The sequence below is a fragment of the Diabrotica virgifera genome, chromosome 9 (genome assembly GCF_917563875.1).
Source record: "Diabrotica virgifera virgifera chromosome 9, PGI_DIABVI_V3a".
NCBI lineage: Eukaryota > Metazoa > Arthropoda > Insecta > Coleoptera > Chrysomelidae > Diabrotica > Diabrotica virgifera.
In genome coordinates this window covers 180903690-180930192 of record NC_065451.1, presented here as the reverse complement: position 1 = coordinate 180930192, position 26503 = coordinate 180903690, and the positions used below count along the sequence as shown (strand labels likewise).

At 31.8% G+C, this 26503-nt stretch overlaps 1 protein-coding gene and 1 long non-coding RNA gene across 3 annotated transcripts in view; one reads left to right on the top strand and one right to left on the bottom strand.

Moving 5' to 3' along the window:
- LOC126891866 (choline transporter-like protein 2) overlaps positions 1 to 26119 on the top strand; it is a 132955-nt gene extending 106836 nt beyond the window's left edge. For both annotated transcript variants that reach the window (XM_050661192.1, XM_050661193.1), the window contains exons 10-13: positions 8499 to 8677; positions 8813 to 8976; positions 19018 to 19119; positions 25795 to 26119. In XM_050661192.1, coding sequence (XP_050517149.1) covers positions 8499 to 8677; positions 8813 to 8976; positions 19018 to 19119; positions 25795 to 25989 — 640 coding nt within the window. In that variant the 3' untranslated portion in view covers positions 25990 to 26119. The remainder of the gene's footprint in view (positions 1 to 8498; positions 8678 to 8812; positions 8977 to 19017; positions 19120 to 25794) is intronic.
- On the bottom strand, positions 11199 to 12083 carry LOC114325178 (uncharacterized). Its single transcript, XR_007700602.1, has 2 exons — positions 11779 to 12083; positions 11199 to 11690 (listed from the first exon to the last, which is right to left on the bottom strand). It is a non-coding gene; the product is annotated as an uncharacterized LOC114325178 (long non-coding RNA).
- Positions 26120 to 26503: the final 384 nt, after the last annotated feature.

Here is a 26503-nt window from a genome sequence, read left to right as displayed (position 1 = left end):
CTAGAAATGTGGCTGTATCGACGCATACTGAGAATTCCTTGGACAGACAGAGTGACCAACACAGAGGTATTGAGACGAATGGGTAAAGAGTTGGAATTGTTAACAACTGTTAAAAGGAGGAAAGCGTCATACCTGGGCCATGTGTTCCGTAATGATAAGTACAGTCTGCTACAGCTTATCGTCGAAGGCAAGATTGAAGGTAGAAGAGGTTTGGGCAGGAAGAAGAAATCCTGGCTGAGAAACTTGAGAGAATGGTTTCAAATACCAGAAGCTGCGAACATAATACATGCGGCACAAAACAGAGAAACCTATCGTTTGATGGTCGCCAACCTTCGGTAGAAGACGGCACATAAAGAAGATTTGTTGTCAGTAATTTAAGACATTTTGCAGCAAAAAAATTAAAAGTAAATCAGGTACATTTATTGCGAGCCACAAAGAATCCTTCAAAGAGCCACATGTGGCTCGCGAGCCACAATTTGGCCAGCCCTGCTCTAGTGGTACTACCAGACTATTCACGTCCCAACATTTTATCTTTCTAGCCGCCAACAAAGGTCTTACCTTTCAGCCACCTGTTTTCACCGTGGTGTACACTAACAAATGTATCGAGTTAAGTCTATGCAAAATATAATTCGGAGGATTTGTGTTTTTAAAAATTGGGTACATGAGTTGAGTTTTCATAATTAAGCATGCCATAAGTTTCGTTTCTCTAGCATTTATCTAGGGCTGATATGAACTAATTAATTTTTACGACTCTTGTAATTTTTACGACTTTTTAAGATGTAGGGTAGTTATATTCTATTTTAGAAAGAAATAAATACTTGTTCTAAACTGGAGCTGGGATTTACTTTGCTGTGTGTGGGTGTATCGTGTATTTTTAATAGTAGCAATTTTTCGTGCCATTAAAAGTTATTTTCTATTATTTATTTGCGAATCTTTGCTCAGGCATGTACCAATTGAGATTTTGTTTGGAGCTAATGTTGTTAGCAAATTTTATATACGGAGGAAATACTAGTTACAGTGCGGTCTTGTAGCAAATTTACCATTTCAATTGGAATAAATTACAATGTTAGTTAGAAATTAAATTTATTTGACGTTTCGACTTCTACTTCTAAAATCGTTATCAAAATGTTCCGAAGTGGAAGTCGAAACATCAAATAGATTTAATGTATAACTAATATCGTGGCTTATTCCCAATTCAAATAGTAAATTTGCATAAGATGCCAAAAGAAAATAGTTTCAGATTAATAAGAAACTGGTCTTTATTTACAGAAAGGAAAATGATTGGTCCCAACAAAAAGTAGATAATGAACAATCGTGTATTTTAATAAGGGTAATTTTTGTGAAAGTTTATTTTCTATTAAATATTTGCAAACTAAGTAGGAATGTTTGCGTAAAGAAACTTGTAGACATCCAATACGTAATATACTGAGAGGCATAAGTTAGGGATATAAAAAATTTATGCTCGTTTTCATAGTTGATTTTTTCGTGAACGGTTTATGGATCCCGCTAATTTGTTTACTGCTTTAGATATTTCTTTAGTATTAACACAGTTGTGCAAATATTTAAGTAAGTAAGGTATGCTTTATTATCATAAAATTTTACCAATTTGTGGACAAAGCTTATACAAAATAAAAAAATACAATAAAAAACAAAAAATAATAAAAAACTACAGACAAAACAAAAACACAAACAGACACCAAGTAAATGGCGTGAGTTATACTACTTAATATAATTTTACAGTTATTAAGTACACATTAAAAAATTTAAAATTTTGCAAACAATATGTATACAACGTCAGAGCAAAAAGAAGGCGAACAAGGAAAAGGGAAAGGGAAAGTAAATCAAAAGTTCTATGCCGCTGCAAATATGTACAAAAGTACTCGAAAGTAATAATCCTGCAAGTCAATTTTCTGAATTCAAATCGTTTATAAAAAAGTCATTCACTCTAGCAAATAAGCTTTCAAGGCCTTGCGAAAAGCGGGAAATGCTGTAATAGATTTGATGTTAGATGGTAGGTGATTGTGCATTTTTCTCGAATTGTATAGTATAGAGCACTTAACCAGCTCAAACCGTGGGGTTGGCAGATAAAGATTATGCTCCACGTTTCTAAGGGGATAGTTGTGAGTGGGTCTCTCTAGACCTTCTGATGCATGTTTGCGAATTAAACAAACGGTTTCAAAAACAAACAAAGAAGGAATAGTTAATATTTTAAATTTTTTAAAGAATTCTTGGCAATGAACTCTGCTATTGAGTCTCAGGGAGTAACGAATAGCTCTCTTTTGTAGTTTAAAAATACGCTCAAATTGAGTCGCACAACACGTACCCCAGAATGGAAGGGCGTACCGAAGATGAGACTCAAAAAGGGCATAATAAACGGTCCTAGATGTTGACAAATTCATTTCCGTAGCAACTGATCTTAGCGCAAAACAAGCAGAACTTAATTTTTTGTGTAAGGCATCAATGTGCAAGTTCCATTTTAGAGACTTATCCACAATAAGCCCTAAGAACTTCACCGATTCAACTACCTCTAGACTGTTGTTATTAAGTACTAAAGATTGCATCATACTGTTGTAAGGTAGGACTTTGGTTTTAGAAACGTTAAATAACAGGAGATTCGAATCGCACCACGATTTAATGGTGACTAGGTCTGTAGCTATGGTATTGCGAAGATCCATAATATCCGTGTTACTCCAAGTAATACTAGTATCATCTGCAAAGAGACATATATTTTACCTTTAATGTTCAGACTAGAGATATCATGTATGTATATCAGAAACAATATAGGGCCTAGAACTGAACCCTGAGGTACCCCACATTCTAATGGCATGCAAGAAGACGTCTTCGTGTCAACCCTTACAAACTGACTTCTTTTATTAAGATATGATTTAAGCCATTTAAGAGCCTTTCCCCTAAATCCATAGTGCTGTAATTTGTCAGTCAAGATGTTATGGTTTACACAATCGAATGCTTTAGAGAAATCACAGAAAATTGTTGCTGTAGAGTGATGGTTGTTTAGACTGGAGTAAACATGATCGAAAAGGAAGAACATAGCATCATTCGTGCATTTGTCACTCAGGAATCCAAATTGATGTGGCGTAAGCAATTTGTATTTCAACAGAAAAGATCAGATTCTTTTTTTTACCAGACTTTCAATTATCTTAACGTGGGCAGGAGTGCAATAGGGCGATAATTCGAAGCAAGATCTTTATCGCCTCCTTTGTGTATCGGAATAATTATCGCTGTCTTAAGGCAGCTTGGAAAAACTCCAGTTTCGAATGACCTGTTTATCAATGTAGTAAGATGGTTTAAAGTGCAATCAGGTAGAGCAGAAAACATTTTAAGAGTGAGGCCATCAGTCCCAGATGACGATTTATTTTTAATGTCATTTATTGTAGAGCCTTTAATAGTTTAGGGAGAAAAAGGTAAAATGGTGGTTATGCATCAATACTATATTGTAGTCTCATCTTTTGTGAACCATTTATTTTTTTAATTTTTCTGAAATCTTTAATAACAACGAAACTAGACGGTTTTACTTTTTAATATGTGTTTTAACTGACGACTGCGATACGTGCAGAGGTCTTGTCTTATCATACCACTAAGACAACATTATTTCCTATATATAGTGCGAAAGAAAAAGAGTGTTCAAAGAAAAAGAATATGTGTAATGTAACTCTCGATATTCAAAGAGCCTTCAGGTAGACACCGAATCCGTATTACTTTCAGGGAAATTCCACCCCAAAACATCATAGAGCCTCTATGTTTTGTGAACATTTTGTTATTTGAATCTCCGTGATATCTTTAGTTTTCTAAAGATAAACATAAATAACTCATTGAAGTTGAGCTACCTTGTATATAGGGTGAGGCAGATAACTGGCCTATTAGAAATATCTCGAGAACTAAAGGCAACAGAATTATGAAAATTGGAATAAAGGGGTTTTGAAGGATGATCTATTAAATGAAAATATTTTCATATCTTTGCAACTTCCGGTTATACCGGAAGTTGCTTATAACTTCGTTTTTTAAATAGGACACCCTGTATATCTTTACATTTTTGGATTCTCTTCGATGTCTTCTTTCTTAAAATATGAGGTTTTGTAATATTATAGAGGGTATTTTAAAAGATAATTACGTTTTTTTATTAATTTCGTAGCAATATTCACACCCTGTAGAATTGTAGTAGTTTGACATATAAAACTCTACTTACGTTCAAATGATTTTTAATATACTCTACTATTGTTAAGAATCATTAGTATAGCTAAATTTTTAATTTTAGTATACAGGGTTGATCGAAACTCGGAATGAGTATTTTCTGAGTTTTCTTAAATGGAACACCCTGTATTTTTGTATTGTAATGAATTGATATTTTATGGTACTTTTTTATTTCTTAAGCATTCCCTATACCTAACTGCTTTAATTTGTGAGCTATTGGTGATTCAAGCTAAACATTAATTGCAACAAAAAATACGTAACATATTATTAGGTTGTCCGTGAAAATACTCAATCCCAAATAATTTTTCAGAAATAAATAAATATTAATCCAGACTGGTCCTTAAAATTACCAATAATGGTTTAGCTATCAAAATACCTACGTAGTTAAGATTGTTGGTGCGATTAACAATTAAGCACAAATTAAAGCAGTTAGGTATAGGGAATGCTTATGAAATAAAAAAGTACCATAAAATATCATTTCATTACAATACTAAAATACAGGATGTTCCATTTAAGAAAACTCAGAAAATACTCATTCCGAGTTTCGACCAACCCTGTCTACTAAAATTAAAAATTTAGCTATACTAATGATTCTTAACAATAGTAGAGTATATTAAAAATTATTTGAACGTAAGTAGAGTTTTAGATGTCAAACTACTAGAATTCTACAGGGTGTTAATTTTGCTACGAAATTAATAAAAAAACTTAATTATCTTTTAAAATACCCTGTATAATATTACAAAACCTCATATTTTAAGAAAGAAGACATCGAAGAGAATCCAAAAATGTAAAAATATTCAGGGTGTCCCATTTAAAAAAACGAAGTTATAAGCAACTTCTGGTATAACCGGAAGTTGCAAAGAGATGAAAATATTTTCATTTAATAGATCATCCTTCAAAACCCCTTTATTCCAATTTTCATGATTCTGTTGCCTTTAGTTCTCGGTATATTTCTAATAGGCCCTTTATTTGCCTCACCCTGTATATATTACTAATATACATACAAAAGTAGCACCCCTTGTGCGTGAGACTTAAAAATATAATATATTAACTTACAAATATAAACAAAAAATATTTAACAAATGTATAAATGTATACAGTTATATGGGAATTTATAAAAATACTAAAAACTCTAACATTAAATAAGAAAAAAATAAAAGTATACTAATTTTACTATATGTAATTTGTGATTGTGATATAATGGTAGGGGAGCCCAAGCGGGGATTTTTGCAGTTACTCGAGCGCGTCAGATTATCATATGGGGAGAAACGTGGTACCCTGCAGATGTACCTCTGCCATATATTGGCTCTTAACACAGGGGAGTTTGTTTAGGGGGGCCCGAAAAAAAAATCTATCCTTAAAAATACTCGAAATTGTCAGATTAAGATAAGGTAAGTTAAGTACATGCAAAACAGTGTATATTTAAAAAATCTGACGATTTGAGCGGGGCGTAAGGGAATTGGTGAGTCACAAAGTTTCACAAGAAAAAGGCGAATATTTCGCGAAATGAACGTCAGATCGAAAAACTAAAAACTACACGTTCAATATTTTTCAAAAATCTATCGATAGATACCAAACACGACCCCTCGCAGAAAGGGGTGGGGGGTAAATTTTAAATTTTAAATACAAATCCCGCGATATTTAGCAAAATAAACATCAGATCGAAAAACTGCAAAATACACTTATTTAATATTTTTGAAAAATATATCGAATGGTACCAAACGCGACCCCCCACGGAGGTGGGGTGGGGGGTTACTTTAAAATCTTAAATGGGTGCCACCATTTTTTATTGCAGATTTGAATTCTCTGCATAAAAATAAGCAACTTTTATTCGAAACATTTTGTCGAATTATGGATAGATGGCGCTATATTCGGAAAAAACGATTAATGGAAATGGAAAATTAAATTAAAAAATGGCAAGCGCCCGCTAAAATGGAAAATTTTACTTAACTTTTTTTGGTTTTAGGGCCTAATAATCACAACCCAATAGGTCCCCAAAGCGCTCGAGTGACTGCACATTTAGCATACTTTGCTCCCCTACCATAAATGTGTCCATCAATTCAAGGAATATTGCAGTTGACAATAAAAATCTCTATAGATACAAACTTTATTTTCGATATAATTTTTTATTTCATATTTAAGTTTATTTATTAGAATTGTCCATTAATAAGTTCTTCGCAGAATTTTTGTTGATTTGCTCCCAATCCATTGTTTAATTTCATATTTATACCTATGTTTTTTATAATTTTTAAATTGTTTTAAATTATCTGGTAGTAAATTGTACAATTTGGGCCCTATGTAACCAACATATCTTTGGAGGATGGATTTATTACATTTTGGTAGAATTGCATTATGTTTTATATCTAGTTTGGTGGGCATGATTGTTAAAATTTAATATTATCTTTTTTTCATGTATATCTATAAGGGCTTTATAATAGAATAATTTACGTACAGTTAAAAATTTACTTTCGTTATATAACAGCTCACTAGAATATCTTAAATTTTTCCCGTATATAATTCTAATTAGCCATTTTTGAATAATATTTATAGAATGTAAGTAATTATTGCGTATTCCACCCCATCCTAAAAGACCATATGTAAATTGAGATTGTATAAGTGCATAATAAAGAATTCGTAAATGAGTTATTCCAAAGCCGTCTATTTTCTTTGTTTCTAAAGATATCAGGCACATTCAAAAAACAAAATGTTCACAAAACATAAGACTATCATACGATTCCGATGTATACTCATTATTGTACCTCGTCCTCTCTACAGGGTGTTTCAAACTTAACATAAGAAAAACATTTCTTTTCCTCCACCTGGTATAAGTACAAAAAAGAAGTTTGAGTAAATCTTTGCACAACTGTGTTAACACTAAAGAAATATCTAGAATAGTAAAAAAATTAGCAAGACCCGTTAATCCGTTCACGAAAAAATCAATTATGAAAATGAGCATAAATTTTCTATATCCCTAACTTATGCCTCGCAGTATATTACGTATGAGATGTCTACAAGTTTCTTTACGCAACAATTCCTATTTAGTGTGCAAATATTTAATAGAAAATAAACTTTCACAAAAATTACCCTTATTAAAATACAGTATTCTTCATTATCTACTTTTTGTTGGGGCCAATCATTTTCTTTTCAGTAAATAAAGACCAGTTTCTTATTAATCTGAAACTATTTTCTTTTGGCATCTTATGCAAATTTACTATTTGAGTTGGGAATAGGCCACGATATTAGTTATACATTAAATTTATTTGATGTTTCGACTTCCACTTCGGAACATTTTGATAACGATTTCAGAAGTAGAAGTCGAAACGTCAAATAAATTTAATTTCTAACTAACATTGGGATGTATTCCCAATTAAAATGGTAAATTTGCTACGAGACCGCACTGTAACTAGTATTTCCTCCTTGTATACAATTTGCTTACATCAGCTCCAAACAAAATCTCAATTGGTACATCACTGAGCAAATAACCCTAGGTTCGCAAATAAATAATAGAAAATAACTTTTAATGGCACGAAAACTTGCTACTCCAGTTTAGAACAATTTTTTATTTCTTTCTAAAATGGAATATAACTCCTCTTCATCTTAAAACGTAAAAATTACAAGAGTCGTAAAAATTAATTAGTTCATATTATCAGCTCTATAGACAAATGCTAGAGAAACGAAACTTATGGCATGCTTAATTATGAAACCTCAACTCATGTACCCAATTTTTAAAAACACAAATCCTCCGAAGTATATTTTGCATAGACTTTACTCGATACATTTTTGGCTGAGCAGTGTACACCACCGTGAAAACAGGTGACTGAAAGGTAAAGACCGAAGTTGGAGGCTAGTAAGATAAAATGTTGGGGCGTGAATGGTGCGGAATATCCAACTAGTAAGACCACTAGTGGTCCCACTAGAGGGACCACAAATCGGATCGTGAATGCCCCGCTTATTATTAGAAGAATTATTTATCTTCTGATATATAGTTATACGCAGTAACGACAAACGACTTATAAATAATGTGTTTTGGGAAAGGCCAGATGGGAGAAAGTCTGTAGGACGGCTGCGGCCTGGAGAAAAGTGGAAAGATGCAGTCAGATAAGATCTGGAAAATGGGAGTAAGCCAATGGGAAATAGTGGCACAGGACCGACAAACATGGAAGACAATAGTAAAAGCGGCAAAGACTCACGAAGAGTTGTAACGCGATTGATGATGATGACGATATATATATAGTTATCAGCTGAAGATTATATTATAATTATATACTAATATTTTAAATTTATTTTAGAAACAAGAGGAGCTTGGAGAGTCCAATTTGCTCCAGTGCTAGATTGGTCTTCAAATATCATCTTGGTAGTGTTGTGTTCGAATCTTTGATAACACTCATTGCTCTCCCCATCAATATGTTCATAGGAGCCTTTGGATTTTGTCTAAGGATCGTGTCCAAAAATGCTTACGTATTAATCGGTAAGTAATGTTTCTATGCCATTAAGCTAAGATTTCCTCGCTAGCCCCGCCCCTAGCGGCTACAGATCAAAATGTAACTAAATTTCTGGATAGCCTTCATATAAACTGTTTTATTCTTGTATTTTATCGTTTTAGCTATGCATGGTACACCTTTCTACAAATCTGGTAAAAAAGCAGCTAAAGTTGTGTCCCAGAATGCTAGCAGCATTCTTTCTATTAACTTTGTTGGCGATTTCATATTGGGAATAGCACAAGGAACGATAGTACAATTATCTGTCTTGATCACCTTGATACTTACTGTAAGTAGCTTTTGACTTTGTATTTTTGGAATTTTTTTAAATATGTTTAAGATCGTAGGCGCAAAATTTTAGGCCGATGCTTTTTAAATGCATTTATTTTTTTTCGAATCCCGAGAAAGCCAATAAGGATTTTTGGAAAAATTTAAACGCAGAATGGAAGATTACATTATTATCGAGGGCCGAAAGTCCCTTAGAGTTTAAAAGAATAAACAAAAAGTTTCTTTTGAATGAGATATTTGAAATTAAAAATCGCACCAAATTTGATTTTTTTCACCACTATAACTTATTAAAATAAACATTAGAAAAGTTTTCAGGGACTATCGGCTCTCGGTAATAATGTAATCTTTCATTCTGAGTTTAAATTTTTCAAAAATACTTATTGGTTTTCACAGGATTCGAAAAAAAAAAATGAATGTATTGGCCCAAAATTTTGCGCCTACGCTCTCAAAAAAAGAAAATAAAATGTTGATGTTTAAAAATACCATTAGAGTATGGTTTGAAAGGAATCTATAACATAAAATTTAATAAAATAAATTGAATCGGATCAAATCTAAATAAATCACGTAAACGTGCCACATGTGGTGTTCCTTTCTGCATAATATTATTATTATTGATGTCATTATGTCATTCTCTCATGTCATTGTCATATCATTGTGTCACAGTTTGTCACAGTTTGTTGTTTTTATTACAATTTAATAAACTAAAATTTATTCAACAATGGATAAACTACTCAAGCCTGATCAACTAGACATCGATTCCAATTCAACAAACGCAACACAACTCTGGACACGCTGGAAGAGAACTTTTCAAAACTTTCTAGAAGCAGCTAATGTATCTGAAGACAAAGGTAAACTGAATTTATTGGTGAATTATGTAAATCCTGTAGTATATCAAGCTATAAGTGAATGTACCTCCTACACTGACGCAACTGCTACCTTAGAAAAACTATACATAAAACAAAAAAATGAAATATTTGCCCGCCACACCTTATCCACACGAAAACAACAAGTGGGTGAGTCCATTGATTTCAAACAGTGTCTGCTGCTAGAAATAAAACGATTACATCAGGGACTCTTTTATTCGAGGTTTAAGTGCTTCAAATATTAGGCAAAGACTTCTTGAAAGCGCCACTTTAACATTAGATCAAGCGTATAATTCAGCCAGATCTTTAGAAATGGCCCAACAACAATTAGATTCATATATTATGTCAAATTCTATTGTAAATTTTATTACTACTGATAACACCCTTCAGAATACTGCACATGAAACTGATCAAAACAACTCGACTAGCGCAGCTACCTTTCCAAAATGCTGGTTTTGTGGAAAAAGTCGTCATACTGGAGATAGATGTCCTGCTAAAAATCACCAATGCTCTTGTGGTAAATTCGGACATTTTGAACAAGTCTGTAGAAGTAACAATCAAAAACAAAAATTACATGTTCATAACAAAACATCTGCTGCTTGAGTTGGAATGCTATCTGCTGCTGTCCTGTTTATCAAAAGCTATAATAAAAATCCATGTAAATAATTCTGAGGTTGAAGCTCTAGTAGATACTGGTAGTACATACAATTACATTTTAAATAGTATTGCCATTCAAAATTATACATTTAGTATAGTTTTTTTTATTTAATGGCATAGACGTTAGTCATTCAGCCAGTTGCAATAAAGAATATACAATCCTATCCCTAATACAAAATTAAACGCAATCAATATACTAATACAGTAAATAACACAATATATTGTATTTAGTATAGTTAAATAGTTACATTTTAAATAGTATTGCCGTACAAACTTAAATGTACAAATGGCTTCCTCATCTTTAAACTCTCCAGTTTGCGGGTTTTGCATTGTCAACCTAAAAATATCTGAACAGACCTATAAAAATTTTAAACTTTATGTCCAAGAAAATCTATGCTCAGATGTCATAATTGGCCATGATATCCTTAATAAAAATTCTGGAGTGCAGTTTAATTTTGATGCTAAGAAACCTCCAATTTCAATCTTTAATCTAACAACAGCAATTGTAAAACCATATCCACTGTTTGCCCATTTAACAGGAAACTGCAAACCTATCGCCATAAAATCAAGACACTATTCCTTTGAAGATTCCAAATTCATAGACACTGTACCACAGCTATTTCTCAATCGGAATTATTTTTATATTATTAGTTGGTTTGATTTAGATGAGCATGAGACATGACAGTTCAAATAAAACACTAGATAACTATATAGAATATAATGTCAACAAAATTTTAAGTCCGTTTTTACATACAAACATTAATTTTGATTTCAATAGTTTATAAGAACAAAAGTAAGTAATTAATTAAAAAAAATAAACCAGAACCAGCTGTTTCCTTCACATAAATATAAAAATCATTGTATTTTAGTCCCCTTTTTAGACCCCTTAACCCAATCTAAATTGTACCTTGTTCTTTCTTGTTTTCTCCCATAAAATAAAATAAAATCTATTACCGTACTTATTTCCTTCAATAAAAAAAATCATTTGCCTGGATAAACACACTGCAATCTTCCTTAAATTTTGTCAAAATATCAAAAGGTTAAACGTCAAATATCGAACTTCTAAATAAATCTGCCAAATGTATTATTTCCAATATACTGAATAAATGTAAATCTGGTAAATAAATGTACTTCTATTACTTCTTTAAAGCCTCAGGATCGATAAATACATACAATTACTGAATACCGGAACACCCTAGCAAAAGAAAAAGAAAATAAAAATAACTGAACTAACTTCTTAAAACTGAGAACCAATAAACTGAACAAAAATGACTTCAGCTTACCTTTAACATACAAAAGGGTCTATTACACGACTCTCAGCCTGGCCATTAATAAACATCGAATTAATCTCTAGAGGATTTTCCAAGACAAATCTTTACGTGCCCCAAATTTCCAGCACACCAACGGATACCTCAATAAGAGAATTCCCAGTACATCCCACCAAAGGATTGAAAAAGTACCATTTCAATTAAAAAAACTGGGAATCCAAATCACCGACCAGGCTTCAAGTGCTTTCTCAAAAATGTTTATTGAAAAGAATGAACGTTGTTGATTTGCTAACAAGGCGTTCAAAACAAAAAACTCTACAACAAAAATCTTCTCTCACTGACTCACACAAAAAGCATATACATCCAAACATACAAATTATACATCCTCCAAGGACAAAATAATCGGACCAAAACTCAACAAACGTTACTACTAAATTTTCAACTGTAATAACTCCACCTTTCCTTCCGGAAAGAAAATTAAGTTTCTTTGAATTGAATCCCAAAGAAACTTGTTAAAAATACATACTATGTTACACTATCTACATCAGAATCCGATTCAACGTGGCTATCAGAGTTCTGTGGGTGAGGTTTCAAGTCTTTCACATGCCAGTGACCAATAGACTTACCATTATCATTTATTAATTCATATGTACAATAACCAACCTTACGCTTTACTCTAAAAGGTCCAACAAATCTATCAGCAAACTTAGATGTAAAATAATTAGCTTTATCAGAAAGAACATAGTTCTTTTTCCAAACTAAATCATTTTCCTTAAAATGAACATCCCTTCTTCTTAAATTATATCTTTCTCTGGTGTTATCTGAAGCTTTATCAATCCGCTTCTTAACCCAGTCTCTCAACCTATTCATATTTTTAGAACGATCATACACACGTTGTTTATTTTCTTCATTCCCTATTTTTAGATGATATTCACTTCCATGAGTCATCATCTCACAACCAAAATTAACGAAGTATGGTGTTTGACCTGTCACCTCATGTTTGGCAGTTCTAATAGCACAACCTAGTTCAGGTAAATTAACATCCCACAACCTATGATTATCTTTAACATAAGCCATCAACATGGTTTTCATGATACGATTAATTCGTTCAGTAGGGTTTGGATGAGGGGTAAAATTTGGAGTAAAAAGAAATCTGATTCCAAACTCTTGACAAAAAGATCTTAAAATATTACCTTTGAACTGACTTCCATTATCACATTTTAAGACTCTGGGAACACCAAACAAAAGAAATACATTTTCTTTTAAAATTTTACTTATAGAAGTGGCAGTTGCCTTTCTCAGAGGGAATAAAAGAGGAAATTTACTGAACTTATCAGTAACTACCAAAATCCAAGTATTACCAGCTGAACTTCTGGGCAATGGTCCAAATAAGTCCATACTGATGATCTCCCAAGGCTTTGTGGGTTCGACAGCCTGTCCCATATGTCCTGCAGGACTTTTCTGTTCAGGCTTTGTCCTTAAACAAACCTCACATTTCCTTATATATTTCGTAATGTCCATTTTCATAAAACTCCAATAGAAAAGGCGAGATACACGATGAAATGTTTTGTAGATACCTAAATGACCTGAAACACAAGAATCATGACACCTCTGAAGTATCTTATCTCGAAAATCTTTTGGAACTACAAGTTTCCAATATTCACAATCATCTCTTAAACTCGGAAAATCTTGATCAATATATTTAGATTTTTATTTACATTATTACACATTTTCTTATACCATTTATCACTGGTAGAAGAAAAATCATATTCGTCACATTCGGGGTTTATTGCTTGAACATTACTTATTTCTACAGGATTTATCATATGTACACTATCAACAGGTAGTTCTAAAGCTCGCGAAAGGGTGTCAGGAACTATGTGATCCTTACCTTTGCGATGCAGTACTTCATAGTCAAACTATTGCAGACGTAAGGCCCATCTACCAAGTCGTCCTTGAGGGTCCTTCAAATTGTCCAACCATAACAACGAGTAGCAATCAGTGATTACATAGAACTTATAACTATCTAGATAAGCTCGTAAAGTTTCACACGCCCACAAAACACAGAGGCATTCACGCTCAACACTGCTATAGTTTCTCTCGGCTCTATTTAGAGTTCTAGACAAATAACAAATTACATGTTCAGTTTCATCATACTTTTGAGTAAGGACAGCTCCAAGACCATACGCTGACGCATCAGTTTGTACGTAAAAAGGTTTGTCAAAATTAGGACTAGACAAAATAGGTGCTGAGACAAGAGCGTCTTTAATACTCTGAAAAGCTTCCTCACAAGCTTTGTCCCAAACGAACTTCTTGTTCTTTTGTAATAATCTACACAAAGGTGAAATAAGATCTGAATAACTATTTACAAACTTACGATACCATCCTATAACTCCAAGGACTCTTCTGACTTCAGTGACATTGGTGGGTCGTGGAAGATTCACAATGGCCTCTACTTTTGCCGGATCTACAGACAGACCACTAGAGTTAACAACATAACCTAAGTATTTAAGTTCTGACACACAGAAAGAACATTTTTCTTTATTAAGGGTCAAATTGGCTTTTTTCAATCTGGCAAAGATTTCTGTCAAGACTTCGACATGTTTATCGTAAGTTGACGTAGCCAGACATATATCATCTAAGTACACAAAAACATACTCAGAGAGTTCAGGACCTAATAGATTATCTACTAATCTTTGAAACGTAGCTGGAGCGTTGTGCAATCCGAAAGGCATACGACAATACTGGAAAAGTCCACGCCCTGGCACAGTAAACGCCGTGTACTGCTTGCTCTCTTCAGTAAGACCCACCTGCCAATAGGCACTCTTAATGTCCATTGTTGACAAATATCTAGCTCCACCTAACTTACTTAAAATGCTATTTATATAGGGTAAAGGATAAGCATCACGCTCAGTAACACGATTTACTTTCCTAAAATCAACGCAAAAACTTTGAATATTATATCATAATTTAAAAATTTAAATAACATTTAATATCTTGTTTGTGAGTTTGACAAAACCGGGTAGTCCGAAAATCGACAAAACCGGGTACCCGATTTTATCAGACCTCTTGTTTCTTCCAGTTTCTGCAGTGGTTTTTTGCTTTTAGTTAACTACAACGTGTGGCTTCTTCTGTTGAAGAAGCTAGTAAGAAAGCTAGTAGGAAAAATTTAAAAAAATCTCCAGTCGTAAAAAAATTAAAACTAAATGAACTGGACAAAAAAAAAGAAAAAACGTGGTTAAAAGGGCTGCACCAAAAACAAAATTTTGGAGAGTTTGGAGAAAGAAGATAATAATGACGATGCGTGTCTATATTACAATTAACTATTTTCAAATTATAATGCGAAGGAAGGCTGGATAAAATGTATCTTGCACCAAATGGGCTTATGACGACTGTAGTGCCTATGATGATGTAAATGAAGTTTTTATTTGTGACTTCTGTTCATATATTTTCGATTTTTGTTCACATACTTTTAATAAATATTTTATTTTCTGCCCATTAGTATTTTTACATGGTAATTAAGTTACTACCCGGTTTTTTGGTTTTTACAAAACCGGGTATTTTGCAATATTTTCATAAAAATAAAAAAAATTAAAAATCTAAGAATATTCTTAAAAATTGGCATTGGCATATCAAACTTAAGTCATTTGAGAATATTTCAATATGCAGCAAACATTTGCTACTCTCACATAGCAAAAGATACAGACGGTTTTTGGAGTGGTACCCGGTTTTGTCCAACTCTCCCCTACTATTGAAAAGAAAACTATAAAACCAGATGCTGAAAGACTGCAACCCCTAATCAATTTACCAGAACCAACAAATATCACTTCATTAAGAAGAATTCAAGGAATGTTCGCCCACTATTCAAAATTCATACATAAATTTTCGGAAAAGATACATCCTATTGTCAATATCAAAGAATTTCCCTTAAATCAAACTCAAATACATGCATTTGAAAAGCTGAAACAGGACATTGTGGAAGCAGTAGTCACTTCTGTTGATGAAATTGAAATATTTACCGTTGAAACAGATGCCTCCGAATTTGCCATTGGAGCTCAACTTACACAACAAGGAAAACCAGTAGCATTTTATTCAAGAACACTTTCAAAAACAGAACATTCAAGTGTTAAAAAAGAAGCTTATGCAATTGTGGAATCCATAAGAAAATGGAGACACTTTCTTATGGGCCGACGCTTTAAAATTATTACAGACCAAAGGTCAGTTGCTTTTATGTTTGACTTAAAACCAACATCAAAAATTAATAAATACACTTTAATCAAAAAGAACTTTTTTATAATAAAACCTTTTTATTATTTATAGGGGAGAATATAAAATAATTTGACGTTATAAAATGTTTAAAATTCCAAAAATTACATTATAATAAAAAAGTACTTTTTATCATAATACGGTTTTGTTATATACAGGACACAACATGTTTTGAAAGAATAAAATATGAATTTTTAGTAGGTGTATTAACTGTTAAAATTATAATTCCAAAAATTACACTAGTATAAAAAAGTACTTTTTATAATAAGACGGTTGTTTAAAATGGTATATTGTATAATATTTATATATAATAATTAACTTATAAAATATGAATTTTAAGTATATCAACTTTTAATTATTTATTAAAAAAATTAAAAAAAGATACGCAACATCCGTGCTCGAACTAGGGAACTCTCGATCTGCAGTCTAATGCCACTGACCCACCATCAGTTTGTAGATATCGATTTATTACCGTACTTTAAAATATCATTGCATTAGTCACGTTTGTAAAATAGTTTGAAATAAAAAAAATGGATTCATCCATACAGGGTGATTGATTAGTGGGGTAAATCTCCGTAGATCCGTTATAGTAATAGATAATATAATATAATAAATAGCAATAAAAGTTAATAACAAAAATTGTAGCAAAATATGATTACAGATTAATAATAAGTAATCGTAAATTGTCAGTTTTAGACGATTTAGTCATGGCTTGCCTAAAATTTGGATAGATTTATACACGTAATTAATAATTTGCTCTGAAAAATGAAAATATCTCGAAAACTAATAAATTTAGACATAGGGAATGTTATATAAAAATTAAAGTACGGTAATAGTACTTTTCGACAGTGATATAAAATACAGGGTGTTTCATTTAAAATTACTGAGAAAATAATGTACTTGCGTTTTGACTCACCCTTTATTCAATATAAAGAAAATTAGCAATACCGATCATTTATAAAAATTTTGACAATAAACAAAAAATCTGGCATTAATAAACGATTGCCGATGTGCTTATTTTTATTTATACAGGGAGTTAAACTTGTTACGATTTTCATATAAAATTGGTTATAACTTTGTAAATACCCTGTATAACATACTAAACCTTTATATTTTTGTAATAGAAAAGTTAAGAAGATTTCGGATATAGAATAAAATATAGGGTGTTCCATTTAAAAAAATATAACTTTGATCTGCCACTATGTTATCGAACACCCTGTATCATTCTAACTAATTTTCTAATGTTAAGTTCAAAGTTAGCTACAATTTTTGTTATCAACTTTTATCGCTATCCATTACTATAATAACGGATCTACGGAGCTTTACCCCACTAATCAATCACCCTGTATAATAGCAGTTAAATAATACATTGTTAGCTAGTTCAAACCTATTCTGAAAATTTCAGGTACCTACGTAGCCTAGAACTATTTTTAAAATGGATTACAAAATTTTCGGAGTCCGTGACAACAACCAATCCAAGTATATAAAAAGGTTTTAAAAATGAGAAAATAATGCGTTGGCGTATAGCACTGTCTTGCTATAAATTTGAAATTATTTACAGACCTGGGAATCAAAACATTGTTGCGGATACTCTTTCAAGAATATCTGCTGCTATTCACCCCACTATGTCAGATAAAAATGTATTCAATTTACATAACACAATGTGTCATCCTGGAATAACCAGATTCTGTCACTGGATACGATGTAAAAATCTACCTTATTCTTTAGAAGATGTCAAACGAACTATCTCTTCTTGTCCAATCTGTGCTGAGAATAAACCAAAATTTTACAAAAACAAAAGCACTTTGATTAAGGCTACAGCACCTTTTGACATACTGAATATTGACTTTAAAGGACCTTTACCATCTAACAATCAAAATAAATATCTGCTGAATATTGTAGATGAATATTTAAGGTTTCCATTTGCATTCCCATGCTCAAATTTATCATCTTCAACAGTTATCAGCCGTTTACTACTTTCGGAACTCCTGCATATATTCACAGCGATAGAGGATCTTTATTCTTGTCTGCTGAGGTAAAATCATTCCTAACAAGTCATGGTGTTGCTTCCAGTCATACAACTCCATACAACCTTCAAGCAAATGGACAATGTGAAAGATTTAATGGTATCATTTGGAAAACAGTTCAACTGGCAATTAAATCTAGAAATCTTCACATAAACCAATGGCAAGATGTACTACCTGATTCTTTACATTCAATTAGATCTTTATTATGTACCTCTACCAACTGTACTCCACACGAACGCATGTTTAATCATCCCAGAAGATCAACAAATGGTACATCTATTCCAACGTGGCTTAGTACTCCTGGAACTGTTTTCCTCAAGAAACATGTTAAAAATTCGAAATATGAACCTCTGGTGGAAGAAGTCCAACTCCTTGAAGCAAATTCAGATTATGCACATGTCAGATTACCAAATGGAAATGAAACCACAGTTTCGGTCCGACACTTAACTCCGAGAGGAAATACTTCGCTTTTGGCATTAGATGAGGCAAATATTGAAGATAATGAAAAACATGTAGAAAACCAGTCCCCCATGATAAATCAAAACATGGAACCATTGAACAGTGTAGAAGAAATTAATACCATAGATAGTCAACTTCAACAACCTTCTTCTGCTCCTGGTGACGGTCCAATTACTTCAACTTCAGTTTCCCCAGAACTGACATTTCAAAAGCGAATAAGAAAGTCTCCTACCTATTTACAAGATTATGTCAGAAACTAACAGCGTGGATGAATGTGGTGTTCCTTTCTGCATAATATTATTATTATTGTTGTCATTATGTCATTCTCTCATGTCATTGTCATATCATTGTGTCACAGTTTGTCAATCATAATGTATGTACAATTTTAGTTTAACCTTTAATCCTCAAGGTTCTCACTATTACACCACATACTCTTTTTTTTTCTATTCATCAAAATGTTATCTGTAATATATAATAATAATAAATCGATATTTTGTTTTAGGGTTTTAGTGCTGATGCCCCATGGTTTTTCCTTGTTGTTGTTTACTCAATTGTGGTCTTCGTATCGTTCTTCGTTGCCTTTACTTGCTTTTCAATATTTGAGGTAAGTACTATTTTATGCAGACGTTAGTAGATCGATAGAATCGATAGAGCGATAGTACAATAAAAGATTAATAAGGTTACAAGTCGGCAGAAAACGGTGTCTCTTTTGGCATGCCGATAATAATCATAAATAGCAAGAGCAAGATAATACAGACGAAAAGGTAATTGTTGCATCATCTTATATCATTTTACTGCTTTAGAATCCTGCTAATTCGAACTTCGGTAATCCGAAGTAACCCGCTTAACACCAAACAATTTGGCAATAAATTTGGGAAAAATGAATATGCAGTGAATGGTATTACATTTTTTATGAAAATCGTGTTTTAAGAAAATCTGTTTAATCCGAAAAATTCGGTAATCCGAAATGGTCTGGGTTGCAATTATTTTGGATTAATTGGTCCTCCATTGTAGTCTGTATTTTACTTGGGAAATGATAATTTAATTTAAATTAAATTCATTGACGTTTCAACTTCCACTTCTGAAATCGTTATCGAAATACAAAATACTAATAAATAAAACCACTATTTTGTGTTGCTTGGTCTTCTAATAATTTAATTTATCGCCAACCGTCATTAAAGCCATTCATTATTGTACTCATTTGCCCTCATTTGCGGCAGTAAAGTAACACTTTATTGTACTGAAAGAAGAATTTTACTTTACCTACCGCGATTAATCAAATTAACCGAGATTGAATGTAAGTGGTCGATGGCAGTAATCGAATGGCGAGTATTTGAGTGGACTTACAATTTATTTACTTTAATTATTAAAAATATTGTACGCAATTTGCGATATTATCAATTAAATTTATGTCAAAAAGTGAAATTCTGTAGTATTTTGTAATTATATTGATATAAAATAAATTAAAACTTTACCGATTTAGTAATTAGGCATTCCAAATCACGTGATATAATATGGCTGCTGGATGGCGAAACTGTCATCCATAGGCGTATCCAATGTTTAAACCACTTCATATTTAATTTGCTATCACAATTTCACAAATTTCGCTACACAATTAACAAAAAAACAAAACCAAACAGGATATTCTTTACAAATTTGTCAATATTCAATGTAAACATTAGATACGCCATGACCACCCCCCTTAACTATGTCTATGGCCATGTCAGTTTAGCCATCCACCGGCCACCACTGACAGTTCATTGGAATCCCTAATTATTCAATATTGATAACTATCGATTAAAAATCGAAAGCGGCCATCTTGCAAGTCATATGTCATCACTGTTATGAAATTATTATGACGTCTAAAATTTAAAAAGTTCTTAAATTGTATATTGCAAGTAAGTGTTAAAACCAATATCAAATTATGTTGGCAAATATTATTTTATATCAATAAAACATATAAGTATCTTAATCAATTGTCAAATATACCAGCAAACGAGAAGTAAACGCAACCTTCCCAGGGACATATATGAGCTTCTTAGAGACAATACAAATATCAACAATATCATACAGTTTTTAACGGAAATACTAATAAAAGACATTTAATTTATCACAAATTTTTCAGGTATTCTTTTTGTTGGTATGTACATATGTATTTACTTAATATTACAATCTCTTTTTATTTTTAACATGTATTTTCCATTGTTGTCGTTTATAGGTTGGCGATAAAATTTTGTATGCACCACGCCAGTAAATACTCCTTATCGAACTTGTCTGTTACTCGCCTCGCTCTTCTCGTAATATCAGACTCGTTCGATAAAGAGTCACTTTACTGACTTGGTACATAAATAACTATTAATCTGACTCATTCAGATTGAGACATACATTATACATTTTAAGGTAGACGAGTTTATTGAGAGATAGTTCATTTGATTTCATGAAATCAACTTTAACTCAAGAATATCCGTCATAAAATCATAGCATGTGATTTGTCTTTAAAAAGACAACCAGTACAACACAATAATGTGTTGAATGCTCTTTGGCAGCTAGTAGCCCTATGATGGCCTCCAGACCTGTGTGGTCTTTACCTACTTTCAGTTTCTTCAAAGCTGTTAATTAATATACAGGGTATTTGCTAATGAATGAGCCATAGCTTAACCTTAGATTTCTGAGCTTAAAATAGGTTGATTTAAGCTAACTTACCTTATTAGGAAAGTTGATAATCGAAATACAGGGTGTCAAATTCAAACTGTTATTTTATTTATTCTTGAATATTTCCTGAGAGGCATTTGATAATAACACGAAATTTGGTAGGCGGGAGTTTTTTGGGACGAGAAATATAAATGAGGGCGCCACATACGTTTTTCAACGCTCACTTAATACATTAAATTTTTTTATCCCCCACTCTACATACTTTTTGATTCAAAACTTTTATTCTCTTAATTTTTTTGCTTAAAAAAGGTATACTACATTCATCTCGCTAAGCCCAACTGTTTTCGACATAAACGCATTTTAAATCTGAGATGCAACATAATTTTTTGCATATCATTGTAATTACTCCCGAAAAATAAACTTGAAACCATAATAATTGTGCAAGTTCTCATATTTATGTCACTGCATCGCAAATTCCATTTGAAGGAATTTTCGATACATTTTTGGAAATTATTTTGGTTTTAAGTTTATTTTTCGGGTGTAACTACAATGTTATGCAAAAAATATGTTGCATCTAGGGGAGTGCATATAGATTTTCACTTCGGAAAAAATCAAACAAGATAGAACTTTTTGTAATTTCATTAATGCCCGGTTGCACCAACAGATCTTAAGCTTAAGCCGAGAATATCATAAGAATTAATATAATATAATTATAAAATATTACAATAAGAATACCATAATATAATAATAGATATAATTGATAATAAGGTAAGAACCTAAAATTATGGTGCAACGTAAGTGCGCCTCAAGGAGGCCCTATCTATAAGTAGAGCTTAGCTAAGCTGGAGCTTAAGATCTGTTGGTGCAACCAGGCATAAGAAATGTTTAATAAACAACATATCAAAAAGTTCTACTCGAGAAGTGGGTGCTTCATTTTTTATTAAACAAATGAACTACGAAATTAGATGTTTTTTTTAAATAACTCCGAAAATATAAAGTTTAGAAAAAAACTGACTTGACCATTGAAAAATTCAGAAAATTTTACAAAAAAAACCTTATATAAAATTTTTTCTAAAATTAAATCTGTATTTTCTATAATTTTTTATTTATAACGCTAAAGTCACCCTTCTCACAAACATTGGCGCACTGTAAACCAACGTACGGCGAAGTGCACGGTTGAGTTATTTTAATGCAATTCTTTAAATAATTGATCAAATTAAATTTTACAAATTGAACATGAAAGAAGAATAATTAAGCTATCTTATGGTTACAAGACAGTATTATTCAAGTTTGAACAGATCTATTACAGTTTTATAAGTGCTCTTTTAAAGCATAGGGTGTAATCTTTAAAATGCACTAAATTATTTTACTTTAGAAATGAAATAACTATTTCTTTTTAAGAAAATTAAGAAAGATAACAAAAATGTAATACAAAAACCGAAAATTACCAGCTAAAAAAATGTTTATACAAAGTGATCAAAACTTTTTTCTGTAAAACTTATCTAAAATACATTTAATAATAAGCTTCCACAATAATAAATGTTCAGCAAAAAAATTTTTTTTAGCTCTTATACAGTATGTCTGCGTAACTTAGAGCCTATTGACAACTTTTTTATTATCAGTTTTACGAAAAAAATATTTATTCCTTATAAAATATTCTGCATCGTATATAAACTAAGATGCAATCATCAAATATCAAATTTAATTAATGTTATACGAGGTATGTCAAAAATATGAATTTCACTCAAGAGCAAAGTACCTTTACGTTTCACAATATCGAAAATTGTTATTAAGAAAAGTTGTATGGAATTAAAAAATTTGTTTTAGTGTTTAATTACATCCTTCTAATTAAAATATTGTGAATAATAAAGGCACTTGACTCTTAAGAAAAATTCATATTTTTTACATACCTCGTATAAAATTAAAAAAGTTTGATATCTGATGATTGTATCTTAGACTTTAGACCAGGGAGAGCATTTTATGAAGAATAACTTTTTTTCGTATATGTGATAATAAAATAGTTATCATAATTGTAATAAAATGATGATGAGTATCCGTAATTTGAGAAAAAATTGAATTTCTTTTTTCGATTAGAATGATGTAATTGTATATTTAGACATAGTTTCTAATTTCAAACAACTTTTCATAACAGCATTTTTTGATATTCTGGAATATAAAGGTACTTTACTCTTTGACGAAATTCATATTATTGACATAACTCGTATAAAATTGATAAAATTTGATATCTGATGGTTATATCAGAGCATTTTATTAAGAATAACTTTTTTTCGTACAATTGATAATAAAAAAGTTTTCCATGTGGTTCCTAGCTACGCAGACACACTGTATAAGAGCTTCTGTATAAGAATTTTCAAATTGCAATGCCATATTCGGATTTAGCATAATCAAAAACAAAATAGAAATTTATTTGATTAAAGCAAAATAATGAATTTATCGATACTTTTAAAATTATTTACACAAAACAATTGTTATTGTTTAAACAATTAATAAACAATTAGCGGCCAAATCTGCGAGTAGAACTTTTTACTTTTTTTACATGTATATAAACTAACAAACAAAGTTTTAGAAAAATATAAGCTTGTTTGAATTTTTCCGAAACAATGCATGTTTTTGTTCTAATTGCACTCCCCTAATCGCAGATTTAAAATGCATTTATCTCGAAAAAGTTGATTTTAGCGAGATAAATGTAGGATACCTTTTTTAAGTAAAAATATTAAGAAAATAAAAATTTTTATTCAAAAAGTATGTAGAGTGGGGGATAAAAAAAATTGAAGGTATTAAATGAGCGCTGAAAGAAGTATGTGGCGCCCCCTGGGTAATACATTATTTTTGGTAACAAATTTAGATTTCCCGTCCCAAAAAACCGCTTACCAAATTTCGTGTTGTTAGCTCATGCTTGTCAGGAAATATTCAAAAATAAATAAAATTAAAGGTTGGCTTTGACACCCTGTATTTCGGTTATTATCAACTTTCGTACTAAGGTAAGTTAGCTTAACCCTTAGGATCCTGAATTAATTTATTTAGAAAATTTTATTTTTTTTTATTTTCATGTATTCAGGAGAAGGTTTAAAAAAATACATACACTTTTTTTTTTAACTATTTTTGATTTTTTAGAAAATTGCCGTTACATATATTATGTAACGCTAGGAAGATATAGGAGCAAACATATTTAAAATATTTCCAATTATAAATTTTAAAATAAAAAACAAATATAAAACTAGATAAATGAAAAATCATAATCAAGTTATTGTAGATGAAAATCTATGTTGCACTTGATGCACACTCCCACATTGCACTTGCAACCCATGGTACGCACATATGAACTACAGCATTCATCTGCAAAACATCTCCTTTTATTATCAGGTATATAGGTCAGAAGATGATCAATCTTATCATATTTTATATCTACGACTACTTTGGACGAAGATGGCCTGCCTGCATCTTTTGGTTTGGTACCATATTTCGTAAGATACGATGTTACTAGATACCTTCGATATTCTAGTTGTGGCATAGGATCATAGGATCTATTATGTCCAGTTATGTTCAGCATCAATGTAAATAGACCATTGTGTCCATAGTTATGTCCAGCATCAATGTAAATATACACCACCATCATTTTTTAGACCAAATTCATACTTGGTATCTAGCTACATTCTGGTCCATAAGATCAACTTCAACTTTCCTTTCACTAGTTTTTTTGCTGATGATCTGGAAAGCTGAGCCTCGTCAATATCATCATATATTTCGAAATCTCTTTTACTATTTCGTAAAACAAGTTTAACAGGTGCTCTTAGCATTTTTTCGGACAGCCTGTTAAAATCATTATATTCCTCATCACCAAACTCCTCGTCTGTAAGCACATTCAATTCTGGGGTTTCAGCACCTATATATAGCATCAACGTCTAAAGTTTCAACGGCATCAATCATCTCCAGCGCTTTTTAAAGAGAAAACCCTTTTCTGGAACAAACAATACGTTACAATTCCAAAAGTTCCGATTTTTGCTCCCATATGTTCCTAGCGTTACATATACGTAACACCAAAAATTAAAGGCATTTTTCACAAAACCAGGATAATATTTCTAAAAATTTATATTATCAATAAGAAAAGACATTAATGTATTCTCAATTGAAAACACTTTAAACCAAATATAATAACAAAAGAATAGTAAAAATATACTTACTCAAACTTGAGATCCATTTTTACCCTAAATAATAAACGACGTCACATAAAACACTCAACTAAATAAACAGGTTAGATCAAATCCTCGAACCAACTCCTGAAAACTAGTAAAAAAGTGTCCCTTGAAAGTCTTACATCATCATCTAGTTAAAATTAGAATCACTTCCCGAATTTAAGGCTAAGATTTTAGCGGTTTCTGCGTTACATATATGTAACGCTAGGAGCTTAAGAGTTAAATCGACCTATTTTAAGCTCAGGAATCTAAGGTTAAGGCCCATTCTTTACCAAATACCCTGTATAGGGAGAGAATAAGGGTATTTTTGATCTCTACATACTAGTTTGCTATTCAAATATTTCGTTTATTTGCTTCCTTTAGCGATTTAGCAATGGCATCTGATATTAATTGTTTCCTTAATTTTATTTCAGGCGGCAGTAGATACGATCTTCCTCTGCTTCTGTGAAGACAGCCTCTTGAATAACGGGATGGAACGTCCATACGCTATGTCTCGTGACCTAATGGAATTTGTTGACCACTCCATGAGGGTCTGGAAGCAAGACGAGCGGTTTGCCCCCATAATGCAGGGTATGGATATGGGGTGTGCCCCCATAAGCGAAGCATAAACCGACTAATTTTTTGACATTTCTACCTCACCAAACCTTTTTTTATCCTTTTAGCGGGCGCGTCTCTTAATTTGTCATGAGAGGGCGTGTGTCGTAAATTTTACGTGTTTGTGTGAATTATGTTTTTTTTTAATAAATGTTGGGAAATTGATATAAGGATATAAAAAACATGTTTTACTGTATTTTAAACTGATATTTTTTATTCTTGTTTACAAAAAAAACACTTCAAAATACAGGGTGGTTCATCTTATTCGCCTCGGTCTCTGTACGGAGAACCACTTGATATTTAAAAAAAATTCTTCACAGAAATATACAGGGCCTTTAATACTACAATCTAAAAATAATGTGAATTATACAAGGTACTCCAAAAAAGAGTGGTATATCAAAGGTATCTTTTTTCTTATGAAATGCCCTATATCTGATGATATTACTGAATTGACCTTAAAAAATAAGCTATACTTTCATAAGGGTCCCTATACCTAAATACACGGTGTTTTGATTTATTTCGATTTTT